The 16,689-nt window shown below is 57.6% G+C and overlaps 2 protein-coding genes across 6 annotated transcripts in view; one reads left to right on the forward strand and one right to left on the reverse strand.

Moving 5' to 3' along the window:
- Positions 1-3,765, forward strand: part of ARHGEF18 (Rho/Rac guanine nucleotide exchange factor 18) — a 93,469-nt gene extending 89,704 nt beyond the window's left edge. For all 5 annotated transcript variants that reach the window (XM_082621352.1, XM_082621353.1, XM_082621356.1 and 2 more), the window contains 3 exons: positions 294-627; positions 1,411-1,527; positions 1,609-3,765. In XM_082621352.1, coding sequence (XP_082477478.1) covers positions 294-627; positions 1,411-1,527; positions 1,609-1,763 — 606 coding nt within the window. In that variant the 3' untranslated portion in view covers positions 1,764-3,765. The remainder of the gene's footprint in view (positions 1-293; positions 628-1,410; positions 1,528-1,608) is intronic.
- Positions 3,766-5,702: 1,937 nt separating this feature from the next.
- PEX11G (peroxisomal biogenesis factor 11 gamma) lies at positions 5,703-13,788 on the reverse strand. The gene is made up of 5 exons (XM_082623379.1): positions 13,708-13,788; positions 12,179-12,367; positions 9,343-9,521; positions 6,875-6,937; positions 5,703-6,257 (listed from the first exon to the last, which is right to left on the reverse strand). Exons 1-5 carry the CDS (start codon positions 13,765-13,767, stop codon positions 5,951-5,953), a joined length of 798 nt encoding a protein of 265 aa, XP_082479505.1. The 5' UTR covers positions 13,768-13,788; the 3' UTR covers positions 5,703-5,950.
- Between the last annotated feature and the right edge of the window lie 2,901 nt (positions 13,789-16,689).

Here is a 16,689-nt window from a genome sequence, read left to right on the forward strand (position 1 = left end):
ATGAGCACATGCGTGAGTGTGTATGTGTTTTGGGGACAGGCGGTAAATGGCAGCTCCGTCGGGCCAGCGTCAGCCTCTGCCCAGATCTGACCCTCCCAGCTAAGAAGCTTCCGTTAAGCCACCCCCTGACACGGGAGCTGGGCGGGCAGGCAGGCCAGGTCCATCCATCTCCAAAAACCCCGCCCTACCCGGGAGCCGCGGCGCCATGCAAATCTGCGGGGCGTGGCCCCTTGTCGGGACACGGAAGGGCTGCCCGCAGGAGCCAGCGTTGGTGTCTTCTGCTGCTCTTTCAGGCCCAGCCCCCCAGCCACACTCCCAGCTTCAACGGGGAAGGGCTGGAAGGGCCCGCGGCCCTGACTAAAGCGCCACGGCCCCGGGTGAGCTCGCTGCTGTCTGGTGCGGGGCCTGAGTACGCAGAGCGCCCCGAGGTGACCCGCAGGGACAGCACCCCGGCTGAGGGTCGGCCAGCCAAGAGCGATGTGCCCATCCAGCTGCTCAGCGCCACTAACCAGATCCAGAGGCAGGCGGCCGTGCAGCAGCAGATCCCCACCAAGCTGGCCGCCTCCACCAAGGGCGGCAAGGACAAGGGCACCAAGAGCCGGGGCTCCCACCGCTCGGAGAGCTCAGGTGAGTCGGGGCCTCTTGGCAGACCCCTCCCTACCTTGCCCAGGGCCCGCCTGTTCCCTCGCCTTTGGAGGGGGTATTGGGAGGAAACCCCAAGGCACAGCTGGTGAGGCAACTGAGGCTGCCCCCTGCCCCCCCCACCACATGGAGGTCTTTTCATCTCAAAGAGCAAAAAAATGGAAACATCAAACCTCAGCTCTGTTCCCGCCTTGGCCCTCAAACTGGGATCAGGGACAAGGGAACATGCTGGTGATTCAGAAACGAGCCTTGGAAACCTTTGCGCAGTTAGTCGCCCCGGGCGGGAAGTCGGGCAGGAGGTTTGCACGGTGATCGCTGCTACCGCTCCCCCACCGAGCCCCGCCCTGCGCTGGTCCAGGTGCTGCCAGCTCTGCTGATGTCCTTGCTCCACCGATGGCACACGCAGCCCTTGCACCAGAGCACCCTGCAGCCAGTTGGCCCTGGTAGGGAAGGCCCATGGGGAGAGTCCCTGGGACATTCCTGGGGAGCAGGGCCTGTGTCCCAGGACCACTGGGCAGCCAGGGTCACAGGGCCTCTCATCCAAAGGTTGAATGACTCCAGGGCCTTCTGTGGTCGGGCAGGGGTGTCTGCCCTGGATTTTGTCACTGAATTTGGGGCCTAATGTCTGGGTGGGGTCTATCCCTGGGAATGGGCGCTGGGGAAAGTGTGGGCGAGAAGTGGGATGAGGCCCTGGCCCAGGTCCGCAGAGCGCTCCTGTGCCTGGAGCGAGGCTGAGCACCCCAGCCGGCACCTTCCTCCCGCTTCCAGCCTCATTTGACCTGAAGCAGCCGCTGCTTCTCAACAAGTTCATGGGCAAAGAGGAGAACGCCTCTCGGAGCCGCCGCTCGCTGAGTCCCGTCCTGCGCAGCTCCACACCCCCCCCAGGTGAGCCGGCCTACACCCCACCCCCTGGCACCCACGGTGCCTGGCAGCTGCTGACACCCACAACCCCCTCTCCTCTTCCAGACTCCTGCCTCCCAGCCCCAACCCCAGTCCCGGCTGATGTCCCCAACGAGTACTTCGCCCTCAAGGCCTGGGGGGCATCCTTCCCACCCGTGGCCCTGTTCTCCACACCACTCGACAAGGAAGAAGCCAGCAAGGAAGATGTCATCTTCTTCTAGGGGGCGTGGCTCGGGGTGCAGACCCTTCCCTGTGCCGCCACCGTCCGTGCTCTCTGGGGACGTGCCCCCCGGCCCTCTCCCCTTCCCAAGTAGGCCTCTGCCAACCACCACCAGGCCGGGGCAGCGCTGGCCTGCCATCTTGAGGCTCTCTGTAGGATTAGCAGTGGTGCCTGGGCAACTTTGTAAACTTATTTTTTCTAATACAAAAAGGAGAGTTTTTAATGGAAGGTTGAACCAAAGCTAACCCACGGAGCTGTCATCGTAGCGCCCCATTTGGGTAGAGGAGAGACCAGCTCCAGGCTGTGTTTGCAAGGTAGTGACCAACTGTTGTGGTTCCACCTAGAGCATGACAACAGGCCAGACCCTGGCCTAAGGAGATGCTGGCCCAGGCTGGGCTCCATGGCCACCAGGAGACCCTGGAGCGAGTCATTATGGCACCAGAAGGGGCCCAGTGGTGTTGGCTCTGTCCACAGAATCACACAGAATTGACTTCCATGAATGGGTTCATGGGGAACCTCCAGGCCAAGACGCGAGCCCAGCCAGGGGTGGCACACAGCTCTCCTGGGACAGGGCCACAGGGCTGGGCAGCCAGAGAGGTTGGCTGATGGCTTGCCTGGCGGGTCCTACAGGTGCAGAAACTCGTGCTGAAAGGGGCTGACCTGGAAGGGACTGACTGTAGCTCGTTTTAATGTGGTGGAGGTTTTTAAAACCTGCTCTTGTCAAACTCGGTGCTTTCCCAAGGCGCCTCACCAAGGCAGCGTGGTTCTGTGGGCCTCTCGAACACCAGGCGCCCAGGAAGACAAGTCCAGAGCTTCAGCCAGGGCTGGCACACACCTGAGGGTCCCAGCTGCAGGTGGAGGGTCCTCCACCCCCATGAGATGGGCCAGTTGTTCCAGGGCTGCCAGGGAGTAGCCCCTAGGGCTGGTGTCCCGAGCCGATGGGCAGATGCTGGGACAAAGGGCAGTGGGGCGGAACGCTGGAGGGACCCATGTGGCCTGGGTGGTGACTGTTGCCAGCAAGCGCACAGACGGCCGCCTCGCGGGCACCTCACGTCCAGTGAGCTGTCGCAGCTTATTGTCAACAAACACCCAGGAGGAGGGAGAGGGCCACCGGTCCAGCCTCGAGGCGAGGCTCTAGGTGTTGGGGATGGCGTCGCATGTCCATGAACAGTCCCAGGGTGGTAACTGGGTCAGACCCACGTTCCAGCTCTGGCCAAGTGCAGGCTTGGGTGCCAGGCGGGGCGGCGGGGCATTCCAGCCTTTTCCTGCACCCCAGGCTCCCCAGTGGAACCCACAGCCCAGTACCTCCCGAAGCATTGGCGGGAAGACTGAGTCCTGGTGGAACAGGCGCCCAGGCACCCGGGGTGAGGTGACACAGCAGTGACAAGGAACTGACAGTGGTTCCGGACCGCTCCTGAGCTGTTTCCTGCCCCTCTGGGGACCTCCCCCACCTCGCCCTTGCCCAAGGGCCTGCGGCATCAGCAAGCAGCAAAGAGCAGCGGCCTCCCTGCCCCAGGACACGTGCCACGTCTGTAATCAGTGTTTGTGTTTTGTACTGAGACGCATCAGAGCACTTTAGAAAAGTTGACTTTTAAGTTCTTGTCCTGTTGTGAAGAGGACATTGCTGGGCCGTGAGCCCCACCCACAGATCCGCTGTGACCCTCCCAGAGGATTCCTTGGGCGGTCAGCAGCTCGAGGCCACGTGCATATCAGCAGCCGAGGAGATTTCTGGGTGGTGCCAGCAGCGGGGCAGCACTGTGGGCACATCTCACCAGGACCCCGAGGTCACTCCCGGGTAGAGTCCAGTCTTACTTGTAAAGTTAGGGGTCGAGCAGATGTTCCTATTTCTGTGGGATCTGTGCCCGTTAATCGTGACCATGACCTTAGTCCACCCGACAGTTATTTTTACAACGACGGCAGCATTTCCTCACTGTGATGTATGTCAGAACCGCCCTAGAACTTAAGACCTGATTCTAGCAATAAACGTGTCTGAGATGAGCTGAGCGGAATGGTGGTTCTTTGGAGTTTTGTTTTAGCATCACCTGCCCAAAGGTCGGTGCTGCAGTGTGCTTTCGGGGTGGGGGGGGGGCGGGGAGGAGCGGAGCCTCGGACCCTCTGCTGCACTAGGCCTGAACACCAGGCCCAGGGCCTGCCTGTGATGCCCTGTCCCTCCCATGTGGGCCCCGGACGCCACAGCAGTGCTCTCTGCCGCTGTCACCTCTCCTGCTGGGTGCACTGCTCCCCGTGCCCCGAGGCTGGGGTGGGGAATGTAGGGAGGCGGTGACACCTCCCAAGCAAGTGACGGCACCTTCCCTCCGCTGGGCACCAGCTCAGACCAGTGGTTGGATGGACTGCACAGACAGCCCAGGCCAGGTAGCCTTCTCTGTTCCCAGTGAGGAAGCCCCAGACAGTGATTCCATCTGGACAAAGTTGGAGGCAGTGCCAGTGCCAAGGTGGCTACGGTGGCCCCCAGGGGGAGCGCTGACGAAGCCAGGGTGCGGAGAATGCCGCCAGGTCCTCCCGCCCTGGCCGGTCCCCTCCCACTTAGGCCGCCCCTGTGGTCCTGGGGCGTCAGCCTCCTCGACAAGGTGGGGCCCCTCAGCCTCCCTGCTCCCTGACAGAGCACGCGCTCCCCGAGTCCCGCCCTGGGGCTGGTCCCCTGGAATTGTCTTGCTTCACCCCAACCTGCAGCCGAGCTGCCAGCCCAGGGAAGGGCACGGGGCAGGGGGTGTGGCCACATGACAGTTGGAGCCGGCTCCTCGTCGTCAGCCCACCCAGCTGTGCCTGAGGCCGTGCAGCTGTGTCTCCGCCCCGCTGCCCAGGCTGCCCAGGCCCGGGGCGGGGGGACGCCAGCCTCCTGGGGCACCTGTGACCTGCCGTGTTACACATCCAGGTGTTCACGTGGTCCCCTGACAAACACGCTGCCTTCCAGGTGTTAACTCACCGAGTCTCCCGACAGGTAGGCAGGTGCTGCTCTGACCCCCACCCTAATGTCGCTGGTGTCTCTGGGTGCTGGGAAGGCAGAGCGTGCCCCCCTTTACCAGAGGGAAGAGAGACCCCCTCCCTCCTCTTCTCCCTTCCCCTAGCCCAGAGGGAGCGCCCCCGTTGGATGGGGCCAGGTGGGGTCCCTGCACCCACCCCAGCTCTTCCTGGCCACGTACCTTTGTAAAAGAACAAAATGTGGTTGAAAGCACATGAGGCTTTAGGGACTGTAAACACCGCCGGTCCCCGGTGCTTCTGAGTTGTGAGGGAGAGCGCCATTCCCTCCGCTTTCCCGCCAGGACTCAGATGTGGAGGGTCACAGGCAAGAGCCAGGGGCAGATGTGGGCCGCCCGCCACCCACCGAGGCCACCCGAGGCCACATGCCTGTGGCCTCTCAAACGTCAGACTGGAAAACAAGCTCGTCCTGTCCTGCCTGCCGTGCTTTCCACGAGCTGGGAGACAGGAGCCTCGGGCGTCTCCAGAGATGCTCAGAGCCCACGAAATGCTCAGACCAGCCCTGAACGGACAACGGCAGCTCTGGGTCCAAGCGATGGCTGTGAGATGCTTCGGCCATGACAGGCACCCCGCGACACCCAGGAGCATGAGACCCGGGCACAGCCTGGTGGAGGCAGCATCCACGGCCGGGGTGCCCGAGCCCGCGGGGAGGGAGGGCCGCCCTCCATGGCTGAGGGCCACTCAGGGTCAGCGGGCTGCACTTGGCAGCGTCGGAGGGGACCACCGGCCAAGGATGCTCCAGAAGGTGGGCGGGGAAGTGTGGTTTCCCACTGCAGCTCCAGCCCGCGGGACGCTGAACCCAGGCCCACAGGGGCACCTGCACACCCTCCCTAAAATAAGGCCCAGGGGCACCCCCGCCCGCCTGGGAGAGAGGGCGTGTGAGTGAGCGGACAGGAGGAACCGGGGCGTTAGGAATAAGCTCTCACACCTGGCCTGGCACCAGCACCACCGCCTTTAATTGATTCTCATTTCACTTTCTTCAGGCCCACCTGGCGCTCGCCATCCCAACCCGGCTCCCCCACTCGCCTTTTGGATACAGGACTCCAGCCTGCAGGTGCCTGTTCCACTGCACCGAGTCTCTGGGTCTACCCACTCCGCCCACACACACCCGCCCCTTTGGGGGCTCATGCCCCACGCTGCTCTGCGCATCCTCTGGCCGCGCCCCCCCACACCCGGCCTTGATCTGCTCAATTAAAGACCTGGCCCCTCCTGGGCGATCGCTGCTCCGTGGGAAGGGCCGCCATCAGGGTTCCGGCTCCCCGGTCCGTCGGGGGCGGTGTAGGCCTGGCCTCTGGCCCCGACTGCCTGGTACATGCTGAGGAGCGAGGAGATGGTGCCCAGGAGGCCCACCAGCCACGGGGGGAAGCGGCCGGCCCACAGGATGCCCGGAGGCAGCCAGTGCACCGCGTTGGCCAGGTCAGCCAGGTTGCTCAGGAGGGTCAGCACCTCCGACCGGATCTGGGCCTCCACGGCCCTCCGCTTGCCCTGGGGCAGCCGGCTGTGGGAGCAGAGTTGGGGGGGCGCTCAGGGAAGGCCCGGGCGCCCCCCGCCCACCCGCAGGGGCAGGGCAAGGAGTGCTGGGGAGGGAGGAGGACTGGCAGGGCTGCGTCCAGGTCACACTCGCCAGAGGTTGCCCACAGCGGGAGCGAGAGTCTCAGGTCCACACCTCCATCCTCCTGAACCCGTGGAGCTGGGCAGGGATGTGGGCAGCTTCTGGGCCTGTGCTGGGCGTGACCCTACCCCGTGTTCTCTCCCAGGATGAGATAGTGACTGACCTTGGTCCTCAGCAAACGGACTCCATCTCCCATCATCCTCCCTGATGGGGGCACGGCCGTGAAGGCTCAGCCCTGGAGTCCTGGCTCTGCCATTTCCTGCCTAGGGGGCCTCCAGCTAGCCTCAGTTTCCCCATCTGTAAAAGTGCTACATCCACCCGGAGGCAGCAGCGAGGCCCCTCAGCGTGGCACACATCATGCCCCCCCAACAACGGGGCCTGCACAGGGCGGGGCTGATCGCTGGTGACTCTGAGCACCTCCCTGGCTTGGGGAGACCCTCTGGGGTACCCAGCCTGCAGGAAGAAGTTGGCCTGTCTCCTGGGCGAAACCCCGGACGTTGTACCTGGTGAGGGCTGCCCGGGAGCTCCTCAGCCTCTGTCTCAGCTTCAGGACCATCCACAGGGACCTGCAACACCACAGAGGATGGGGTTGGAGAAGCCGGGTGGGGTGCACAGGGGCCTGAGAGGAGGCTCCCGCCTGCCACTGTGGCCACAGGTTCCCTGTAAAGTATGCCAGCCTCACCAGTGGGTGGCTCCATCTGTCCTGCGCCCTTCTGGAGCCCCAGAGCAGCCATGCCTCGGAAGTTCCTGGGGACTCATCCCTAAGGCAGGCCCCCCACCTATTTGGGTTGCAGGTCTGGGAGCATCCAGGGCTTCTGACCTGGCCAGTCAGGCTCCAGCCCAGCCTCTGTGAACCATTGGCCCCAGGACCACAGCTCAAAAGAACATTGTGCCACGTGCAGGGTTGATGGCCCAGCCGGGATCCACCCCTCTGTGGATGAGAACACCGAGGCTGGCCCACAGCTGGCCTGGGAAAGCTGTTCCCTCCCTGCGCCTTGGCTGGCTCACCAGGGAAATGGGGTCCAGATGGGCGCCAGGCCTGTCCCCTCCCCACACACACGCACCCTGGACACTGGCCAGACCTGTCTGAGGTGAAACTAGATGACCTTCTGGGCCCCAAGGGCTGGCGTCTGCAGACTGAGGAAGCGGCCATCAGATGGGCATCCTCTAGTGCTCCCTGGGGACTCTGGGGCCCTTGTGGTGTCCAACCAGGCTGCTCTGCACAGCCCTTACACCCTGCAGCCTGGGCTGTGGGCCGTGCAGGGACATGAATGTGCCAACTCCCACAAGTTGGAAGGCTGACCTCAGCCAGACTTCCTGACTCAGAGGTCCGTCCAGGGCCTGATCACATCTTCCCAGCCACTGTGTACCCATCCAGGTGACATGTCCCCTGAGGGGACGGGACAGAGGGCAGCACCTGCAGTGAGGTCAGTGGCTCTGCATCAGAGCCACCAGGGGGGACTCAGGCAAAATGATGCTTCTTGGGCCCCCAGACCTGAAGAATCAGAACCTCTGGGAGCCTGGACCAGGCACCTACATTTCAACAACCTCCCACATGACTCTCCGGCACCCTGGGGTCTTAGGAACCCCTGGTCATGATGAGCACCCACTAAATGCTTCCCAAGCCCCACACCCTTGCTCACATCACATACAGAGAAATGAGGGGAAAACTAGAAGCTCTAAAAATGAATGGAATAACAGGCAGAGCATATTCACCCTAAAAATGGGATTTTTAGGGCAGTGAAAATGTTCTGTGTGATACTTCACTGATGGACACATGTCATTATACATTTGTCCAATCTCATAGAGCAGGCAACACAGGGAGTGAACCCTGATGTAAACCATGGACGTGGGGTGATTATGCTGTGCCAGCGTCGGTTCATCGATTGTAACAAATGTTGTGCTCTGGTGCCGTGTGGATGGTAGGGGAGGCTGTGTGTGTGTAGGGGGTACGTACATGGGAACTCTCTACTGCCGGCTCCGTTTTGCTGTGAACCTGAAACTGCCCCCAAGAAAAAGTCTAGTAAAAACAAGGGAACCAAGGCTGCCCCTTAAGCAAGAATAGGAAGTCTCTTGGGGCCGGAGGTCACAAGACGCCCTGAGGAGACGCTGCAGCCTCAGAGCAGCCATAGCCCAGCCCAGGCAGCCCAATCACGCGGGGAAGGCCAATGCACAGATAGACGGGCCAGCTCCACGACAGCCACTGTGGCTGCGAGGGGAGCTTACATCAAAAAGGAGCTGCAGGCTTCCCTGGTGGCGCAGTGGTTAAGAATCCACCTGCCAATGCAGGGGGCACGGGTTCGAGCCCTGGTCCGGGAAGATCCCACAGGCCCCGAGGCAACTAAGCCTGTGTGCCACAACTGCTGAGCCTGTGCTCTAGAGCCCGCGAGCCACAACTACTGAAGCCTGCACGCCTAGAGCCCGAGCTCCGCAACAAGAGAAGCCACCGCGATGAGAAGCCCATGCACCGCAACGAAGAGTAGGCCCCGCTCGCCGCAACTAGAGAAAGCCTGCACACAGCAACAAAGACCCAACGCAGCCACATACATACATACATACATACATACATACATAAAATTTTAAAAAATCAAAAAACAAAATGCAGATGGAGGATGGGGCCACGAGCCGAGGACTGCAGGCAGCCTCTAGAAGCTGGAAAAGGCCAGGAAACAGGTTCCCCCCTGGAGCCTCCAGAAAGGAACTCAGCCCTGCCCACACCTTGATTTTAGCCCAGTGAGACCCATTTTGGACTTCCGACCTCCAGAACTGTTAAGATGATCAATTTGTGTTGCTTAAAGCCGCCGAGTTTGTGGAAATCTGTTTCAGCAGCAACAGGGGACGGATACAGTGAGGTGGTGAGGAGGAAAAGCAGAGGAGGCAAAGACCCCCACGCCTCCAGCCTGTCTTCCCGTCAGCCTGGGGATCTCAGGTGTTCCCTTCCAGCCCCCTGGCAGGCGGCAGCGCTGCTTACCTGGCAATCCCCAGGAGCAGGGAGAGGCCCCAGAGGGCTGTGCTCAGTGTCCACCACGGCGCAGACTCCACGTGGAGGATTTTGGCGTCGGCAGCCCAGGCGACGTGCTCACAGGGGTAGTAGAGCTGGTCAGCCAGGTTGCCCAGGACAGACACGCAGCGGACAAAGATGGCCTCGTCCTGCGGGACCGGGAGAGATGGGGGGATGGGCCTGGGATCAGACCTACCCACTGCCCATGTTAGGCGCCCAGGCCATGCCAGGTGGCAGTCACAGGGCAATGTCCAGGCCTGGCAGGCTGGCCTGTAGCTAGCACTGCAGGAGAAGAAAGGCCTGATTTCTCAGCAGTGTGGTCAACATTGCCCAGTGGAGTGGCGAGTCTCAAGTCAGCCGCTCAGTGGAATCCCCCAGGGAGTTTCAAAAACGCCACACCCTGGGCTTCCCTGGTGGCGCAGTGGTTGGGGGTCCGCCTGCCGATGTAGGGGGCATGGGTTCGTGCCCCTGTCCGGGGGGATCCCACGTGTCGTGGAGCGGCTGGGCCCGTGGGCCATGGCCGCTGAGCCTGCGCGTCCGGAGCCTGTACGGAGCGGCTGGGCCCGTGAGCCATGGCCGCTGGGCCTGCGCGTCCGGAGCCTGTGCTCCGCAGTGGGAGAGGCCGCGGCAGTGAGAGGCCCGCGTACCGCAAAAAAAAAAAAAAAAAAAAAAAAAAAAAACACGCCACACCCAGCCCCCAGCCCCAGGGATTCTGCCTCACCGAGGAATTTTTTTTAAGTCCCCGGGTGATTCCCGTGTAGGACAACTTGGGACACCCTGCATCAGAGCCTTCCTAGCTCCTGTGTGTGGGTGTCTGGTACAGGACACTGAGAGGGGAGCAGGGGAGGCAGCCCCACAGGGAACCCTGAGCAGACAGATCAGGGTAGCCAGGTGGGCTGCCACACACCCGGTGCCAACTTCCAGCAGGCACTACGCTGCAAGGCTTGGGTCACCTCCCCCAAAGCAGAAAGGGGTCACCACCCCTGCAAACAGGCAAACTGAGGCTCTTAGAGGAAGCTGCCAGCTGCCCCATCTCATACAGGGATGGGCCTCAGGCTGTTGAGTTGCAAATCCCATGCCCTCCAACCCTGGGTCCTGAGCCCCTGCCTGCACCCAGCGAGGCAGGGCCAGTTGAGGCTGCCGGAGCCTCTACCCTGGGCTCCGCCCCTCAGGGTCCGGCCCCCTCAAGGCCTCCAAGCTGGTCGGGTCGCCAGCCAAGTCCTTCACTTCTCTACCTTTAACCTTGTCATCCTCACTGCCTGCCATACCCTCTGCCTCTTCTCTGTCGTCCCAGGAACCCCGCCCTTCGGGCCAAGGCCCCACCAACGCTCGCTGCCCGCCTCCTTCCTACTGGCCAGCTGTGATCCTGCCTCCCTCTGGGTTCTTAATCCCACTCCAGCTCCGCCATCCTGTCTGGGGCCTTCTGGGGTGTTCTGGCACACTTCACCCCTCCGTGAGGACGGGGCCTCCCACCCCCACCCCAACGTGCTCATTCCGCTGGTGTTTCCTGAGAAGCAGCAAGGTCCGGGCCCTATGCTGGGGAGGAGATTCTCACCGGGGCAGGAGGTAGGAGCAGGGGGGACCAACAAAAGAGGTTCTTGTTCTGGCCAAGGGACATAGGAGGTGCAGGGAGCCCCCCACCCCTTGCCTGGGGACTCAGGGGAGTCCTCACAGAGGAGATGGGGGGGATGCACAGGAAGCTGAAGAGATGGGTGTCAAAGCAGGAGGAAAGTCCAGGGAAACACTTGAGATTGGGGATGATCAGGCCACGGGCACTGGGGCAGAATGGGGGAGCATCTGAGTAAGTGAGTCAGAGAGGAGACCCTTGGAGAGAAGTGAGGAGGGGCAGGGCAGCCCAGGAAGGGGGCATGACTCAGCCAGGCTGGCCCAGGGCAGCTTCTCAGCCCATCCCCTGGGGGGCACAAGATCGTACCACCACCCAGGCCGGATGAGGAACACTGCTCTAGACCCACTGGTGAAATGATGAGGTTCTGTTGTAACAGCAAGATGTAACTAATCTACATGTCCAACAGGGGATCAGTTAAATAAATCACCATCTGGCTATATATGTGTACTATGTGGCCATAATGAAGGAAGAAGCTTCTTTTGTTTTTTGTTTTTTGTTTCTGTTTTTGACTGCACCATGGGGCTTGCTAGGATCTCAGTTCCCCGACCAGGGATGGAACCTGGGTCCTCAGCAGTGAAAGCATGGAGTCCTAACCACTGGAATGCCAGGGAATTCCTGGAAGGAGCTTCTTTTGGATTGATATGGAATGACCTCCAAGTTGTACTGTTACGTGAAAAAAGCAAGTGGCAGAAGAGTGTAAATGGCATGCAACTATTTATGTAAGCAATGTGTATTTGCCTGTGCAGGTGCAGGAGATCTCGTAAAGGAAACACAAGAAGCTGACAACAGTGGCTGCCTCTGAGGAGGAAAATTGGCGGCCAGAGGGTCAGGAAGGAGAGAGACTTTTTAATTATGTAGTCTTTAGGGATGTGCAAACGTATGAGCTATTTTTTTTAATTAAAATTGAAATGAGCACATCTGATTGTCTCCAAAAGAAGTAAAATTGGGGACTTCCCTGGCGGTCCAGTGGTCAAGACTCCACACTTCCAATGCAGGGGGCGCAGGTTCCATCCCTGGTCAGGGAGCTAAGATCCCACATGCTGTGCAGTGTGGCCAAAAAAAGTAAAATTGAGAAAAGTAATAAACTGCCCACATGATTGCCTTTATAAAGACCAGTCCATAAGACGCTGACTTCCCGGGATCCACGCCCCCTCCCTTCAGCCCAATGCGCCCTGTTACCTCTGCCCCAAGGCCGTACTGCTTAGTGTAGACAAACATGGCCACGTCATCAAAGAGTCGCAGGACGGTCCTGCAGTGGCTGAGTTGGGAGGACAGTGCCAGCAGGCGTGTCCCCACTTCTGACCTGGCAGGACATTGTTCCACCAGGACCCCGCCCACCAGCTGGCAGCAGTACCCCAGCGTTCGGATCTGTGGGAAACCAGAAGCAGTCAGCATGGCCCTGCTGCAGGACTGAGCTGGATCCCCCCTGGCCTGGCCGTGGACCCCATAAGATCAACTGGGAGGACGAGTCTCAATCAACAAACTTCCAGTAAAAGCCAAAAGTTGAAAAGGAAACTTGTAGGTGGGATAAATGGAGACATGACGTCATTGTCCTAAAGGCCCTGGGAAACTAACAGAGTATTGGTTCATGTCACTGAATGGCACAGTCTTTGGAGACATATGTGATGGGGACAAGAAGAAGAAACCCCCATTTCCCACCTCCTGGATCCTCCTTTTCCCAGCATGTAGGAGGGCTAGGTGGAAATGTATCGAATATATTTGCATCTACCTGGCTGCACCAAATTCTGTGGCTGGGCTGTGGATTGGGAAGGTGACCAGGCCTCAACCCAGTGGACAAAAGGATAATTTGTTTTTATTACTTTAGTGAGAAAGAACCCAGTGGCGATTTGGGGCATGGTGAACTCGGTCTGCATCACCACCCTTATATCTTTATTTCATCTGCTTTTCAGAAGATACTTTTTCCTGTTGTTTTATGTATTATTTTTACTTGTAATTCCTTTTCAGCACCTTTGTAATGGCAAAAACGCTGCAATTTAAATGTCCAGCTTGGGGGCATTTGTTAAAACCTGAACACCCAATCATATGGGATTTGGTTGGAACCTGAATGCCCAGCTACTGGTACACTCCCTAGTACAACCTGAATGCCTACCTGTAAGAGACTGATTGGGACAAGCTCAGAATCTGACCTCAGGGGCCTGGAAGGAACAATCTAAATACCCAACCAGAGGGGATGTGGTCAGATCCTAAACATCCAGCCATAGGGAAAGCCCTGCAAAATCTTAAATCCCCATATGAGATTGTTTGGGACAACTCAGGGACCAACTACAGTGGCCTAGTCCGATCCTACATGTCCAGACATGGATTTGTTTGGCATGGAAATGTCCAGCCAGGTTGAATTGGCCAGAACAACCTAAGTGCCCAACTATAGGGGATTTTTCAGGATCCAAATGTCCTGCCAGAGGGGACCCTGCAACATCCTAAATCCTCATACGATATTGTTTGGGACACAAGGACCAGCTACAGTGATCTGGCCGGACCCCAATGTGCAAACGTGAGGATCTGGTTGGTACTGTAAATGTCCAGTCACGAGGGGGTGGCCGGAACAACCTACATGTCCACTACTCGGGGACAGGGCCTCTGCCGTGGGGGATCGTGAGTGACCCCGCTCCCTCTCTGGGCTCAGTGTCCGGGTCTCGGGGCTTTGGCCCGATTCCGAGACCTCTGGCCGCGCTCCACCCAAGCCTCACCAGGCGGTCGCGGCCCCTATAGGACTCCAGCTCCGACGCCAGACCGCTCATGGCCTCCATGGCGACTCCGCCGCAACGTCACCGTGACGTCAGCGCGCCGCGCCAGGGGGCGGGCCCAGCACCAGGCTGTGCGCTCCCGGGAACGTTCTGCGCAGGCGCGGCCGCGACTGTTTGTCGGCTCCCTGCCCGTTTGTCTGCTGCTGGGAGGGAGAGAGTTTGCAGCCTTGGGGCCGCCACGTGTGCGCTCCCCAGGGCCTGTGCACCCAGGTGGACCCTCGGAGTTAGCTACCCGTGTTTTCAAAGGTAACCAACTGCCCCCACACACAAAAATATTCCAAGCAAAAGCACCAACCTGTTTGCCGTGGTCCAAGAAGGGAGTTCTCTAATTTTCCTGCTTCACCCTTTCTGTATTGTCTACTTGTCTGTAGGGAGCATGGATGGCTTTTGTCATATCATGTAAGGCATTTTTAGAAAGTCAAGGAAACTTTGGGGAATTCCCTGGCGGTCCAGTGGTTAGGACGCTGTGCTTCCACTGCAGGGGGCGAAGGTTCAGTCCCTGGGACTAAGATCATGCATGCATGCATGCATGCATAGTCTTAACCACGGTGTGCAGAGTCTTAACCACGGTGCCACCAGGGAAGTCACTGAATTGTATATCTTAAAATGGTGAACTTTTTGTTATGTGAATTTCACCTCAATTTAAAAAAAAAAAAAGGAAACAGGCTATGCCAACTTTTTGAGAAAATGTCTTTTATTTTTTTGACCGGCTAGTCCATGCAGACTGAACAAAATTCAAAAACTACAAAACAGTGCAAAGGTGAACATTTTAATCTCTTCCCAATGACAACCAAAGAATGTTGCTCACTGTCTGGCTCTACAAGGACTGAGTCATTGGCAACTGCAGTCACTGACCTTCATCACACCGACAGGAGTTCAGGGCCGAAGATCAGGAATGAGGCTCTTTCTGCTCGGGGGAAACTGGCAGGACTTCAGATAGATATTTTCAGGACAAATTTTTTATGAGCCTGGATTCTTGCATCTTTCCAAACTAAGAAAAGCACTAAAATCATTAACTGCGGTATTTGTTCCTTGTGACCAGAAGCCACCTTCTCCTGAGATGTGTGATTACACATACCCTTCTCCAAAATCACACCTATACTGACCTTCCCCCCACCTTTTCCTCAGAGCTGTCTGAGGCTGTGTCTAGGGCTACAGTCCTCAGTAAATCCCTCAATAAAACGGAAACTCGGGCTTCCCTGGTGGCGCAGTGGTTAAGAATCCGCCTGCCAATGCAGGGGACACGGGTCCGAGCCCTGGTCTGGGAAGATCCCACATGCTGCGGAGCAACTAAGCCCGTGCGCCACAACTACTGAGCCTGCGCTTTAGAGCCCGCAAGCCGCAACTACTGAAGCCCGTGCGCCTAGAGCCCGTGCTCCGCAACAAGAGAAGCCACCACAATGAGAATCCTGCGCACAACAAAGAGCAGCCCCGGCTCTCAGCAACTAGAGAAAACCCGCGTGAAGCAGCAAAGACCCAATGCAGCCAAAAATTAAATAAATGAATAAATAAATAAATTTATTAAAAAAAAAAAAAAAGACTCCGCACTCCCAATGCAGGGGGCCCAGTTTCAATCCCTGGTCAGGGAACTAGATCCCATATGCATGCTGCAACTAAGAGTTCACATGCCACAACTAAGGAGCCTGCAAGCCACAACTAAGGAGCCCGCCTGCTGCAACTAAGACCCAGAGCCACCAAATAAAAATAAATAAATATTTTTTTTTAAAGATGTACAATTCAGTGGCATTTAGTACACTTGCGTGTTGTACAGACATCCCACCTTTAGAGTTTTAAAATGTTTTCATCACCCTCAAAGGAAACTCTGTCACTCTTTCGAGCAGTCACTCTATTCCTCCCCTCCTTAACCCCTAGCAACCACCATCTGCTTTCTGTGTCTATGGACTTACCTATTCTGGATATTTCATATAAATAGAATCATACCATATGTGAACATTTGTGTCTGGCTTCTTTCACTGACCCTGTTTTCGAGGTTCATCCACGTTGTGCATGTCTCAGTACTTCATTCCTTTTGTGGCTGAATAATATTCCATGCTCTGGCTCTGTCACATTTTGTTTATCTGCTCATCGGTTGATGGACACTTGGGTTGTTTCTACCTTTTGACTCTTGTGAATAGTGCTGCTATGAACGTGGTGTACGTGTACTCGTTCTAGTTCCTGCTTTCGATTCCTTTGGGCATATACCTAAGAGCAGAATTGCCGGATTATACGGTAACAATGTTTGACTTTTTGAGAAGCCACCAGACTGTTTTCCACAGTGGCTCCACCATTTTACATTCCCACCAGCAATGCATAAGTGTTCCAATTTCTCCACATTCATGCCAACACTTGGACTATTCATTTTAATAATACATTTTAACCCAGCATATCCAAAAATATTGTCATGCCAGCATGGGATCAGTCCGGACTAACGTACGTATGTTTTACCACCTACTCCCCCCACCTCCATCCTCTTCTCGTAGTGCATCAGCTTTCTTCTTCCTCTTCTTAGTCAGCTGAGGAAATGCCTCTACATACTTTCCTCCTTTGAAAGATTGCGTCTGCTCTCCTATTTTTCCTGAGCCTAAAATAATCAATAGAGTTCAGGGAAAGATAAGCTGGCTTACCAATAAGGAGACACAGATGGCACATCTCCTACTAGGTGGGAAGTGGTATCTCACTGTGGTTTTGCTTTGCATGTCCCTAATCACTAATGATGTTGACTGATTTCCTTTAAAAAAACAAAAATTTCCTCTTGATTTCGACTCCTATTACTCTCCCAGCCTCATTCACTCCTATCCAACCACATCGCCCTCCTCCTGTTCCTTGAAGTTGAAGCCCGTACCTGACTCAGGACCTCTGCATGCGCTGTTTGCTCTGCCTGGAAGGCTCTCCCTCCAGATACCCACATGGCTCCCTCCCTCACCT

Source organism: Mesoplodon mirus (genome assembly GCF_964341445.2).
Source record: "Mesoplodon mirus genome assembly, chromosome: 5".
Classification (NCBI taxonomy): domain Eukaryota; kingdom Metazoa; phylum Chordata; class Mammalia; order Artiodactyla; family Ziphiidae; genus Mesoplodon; species Mesoplodon mirus.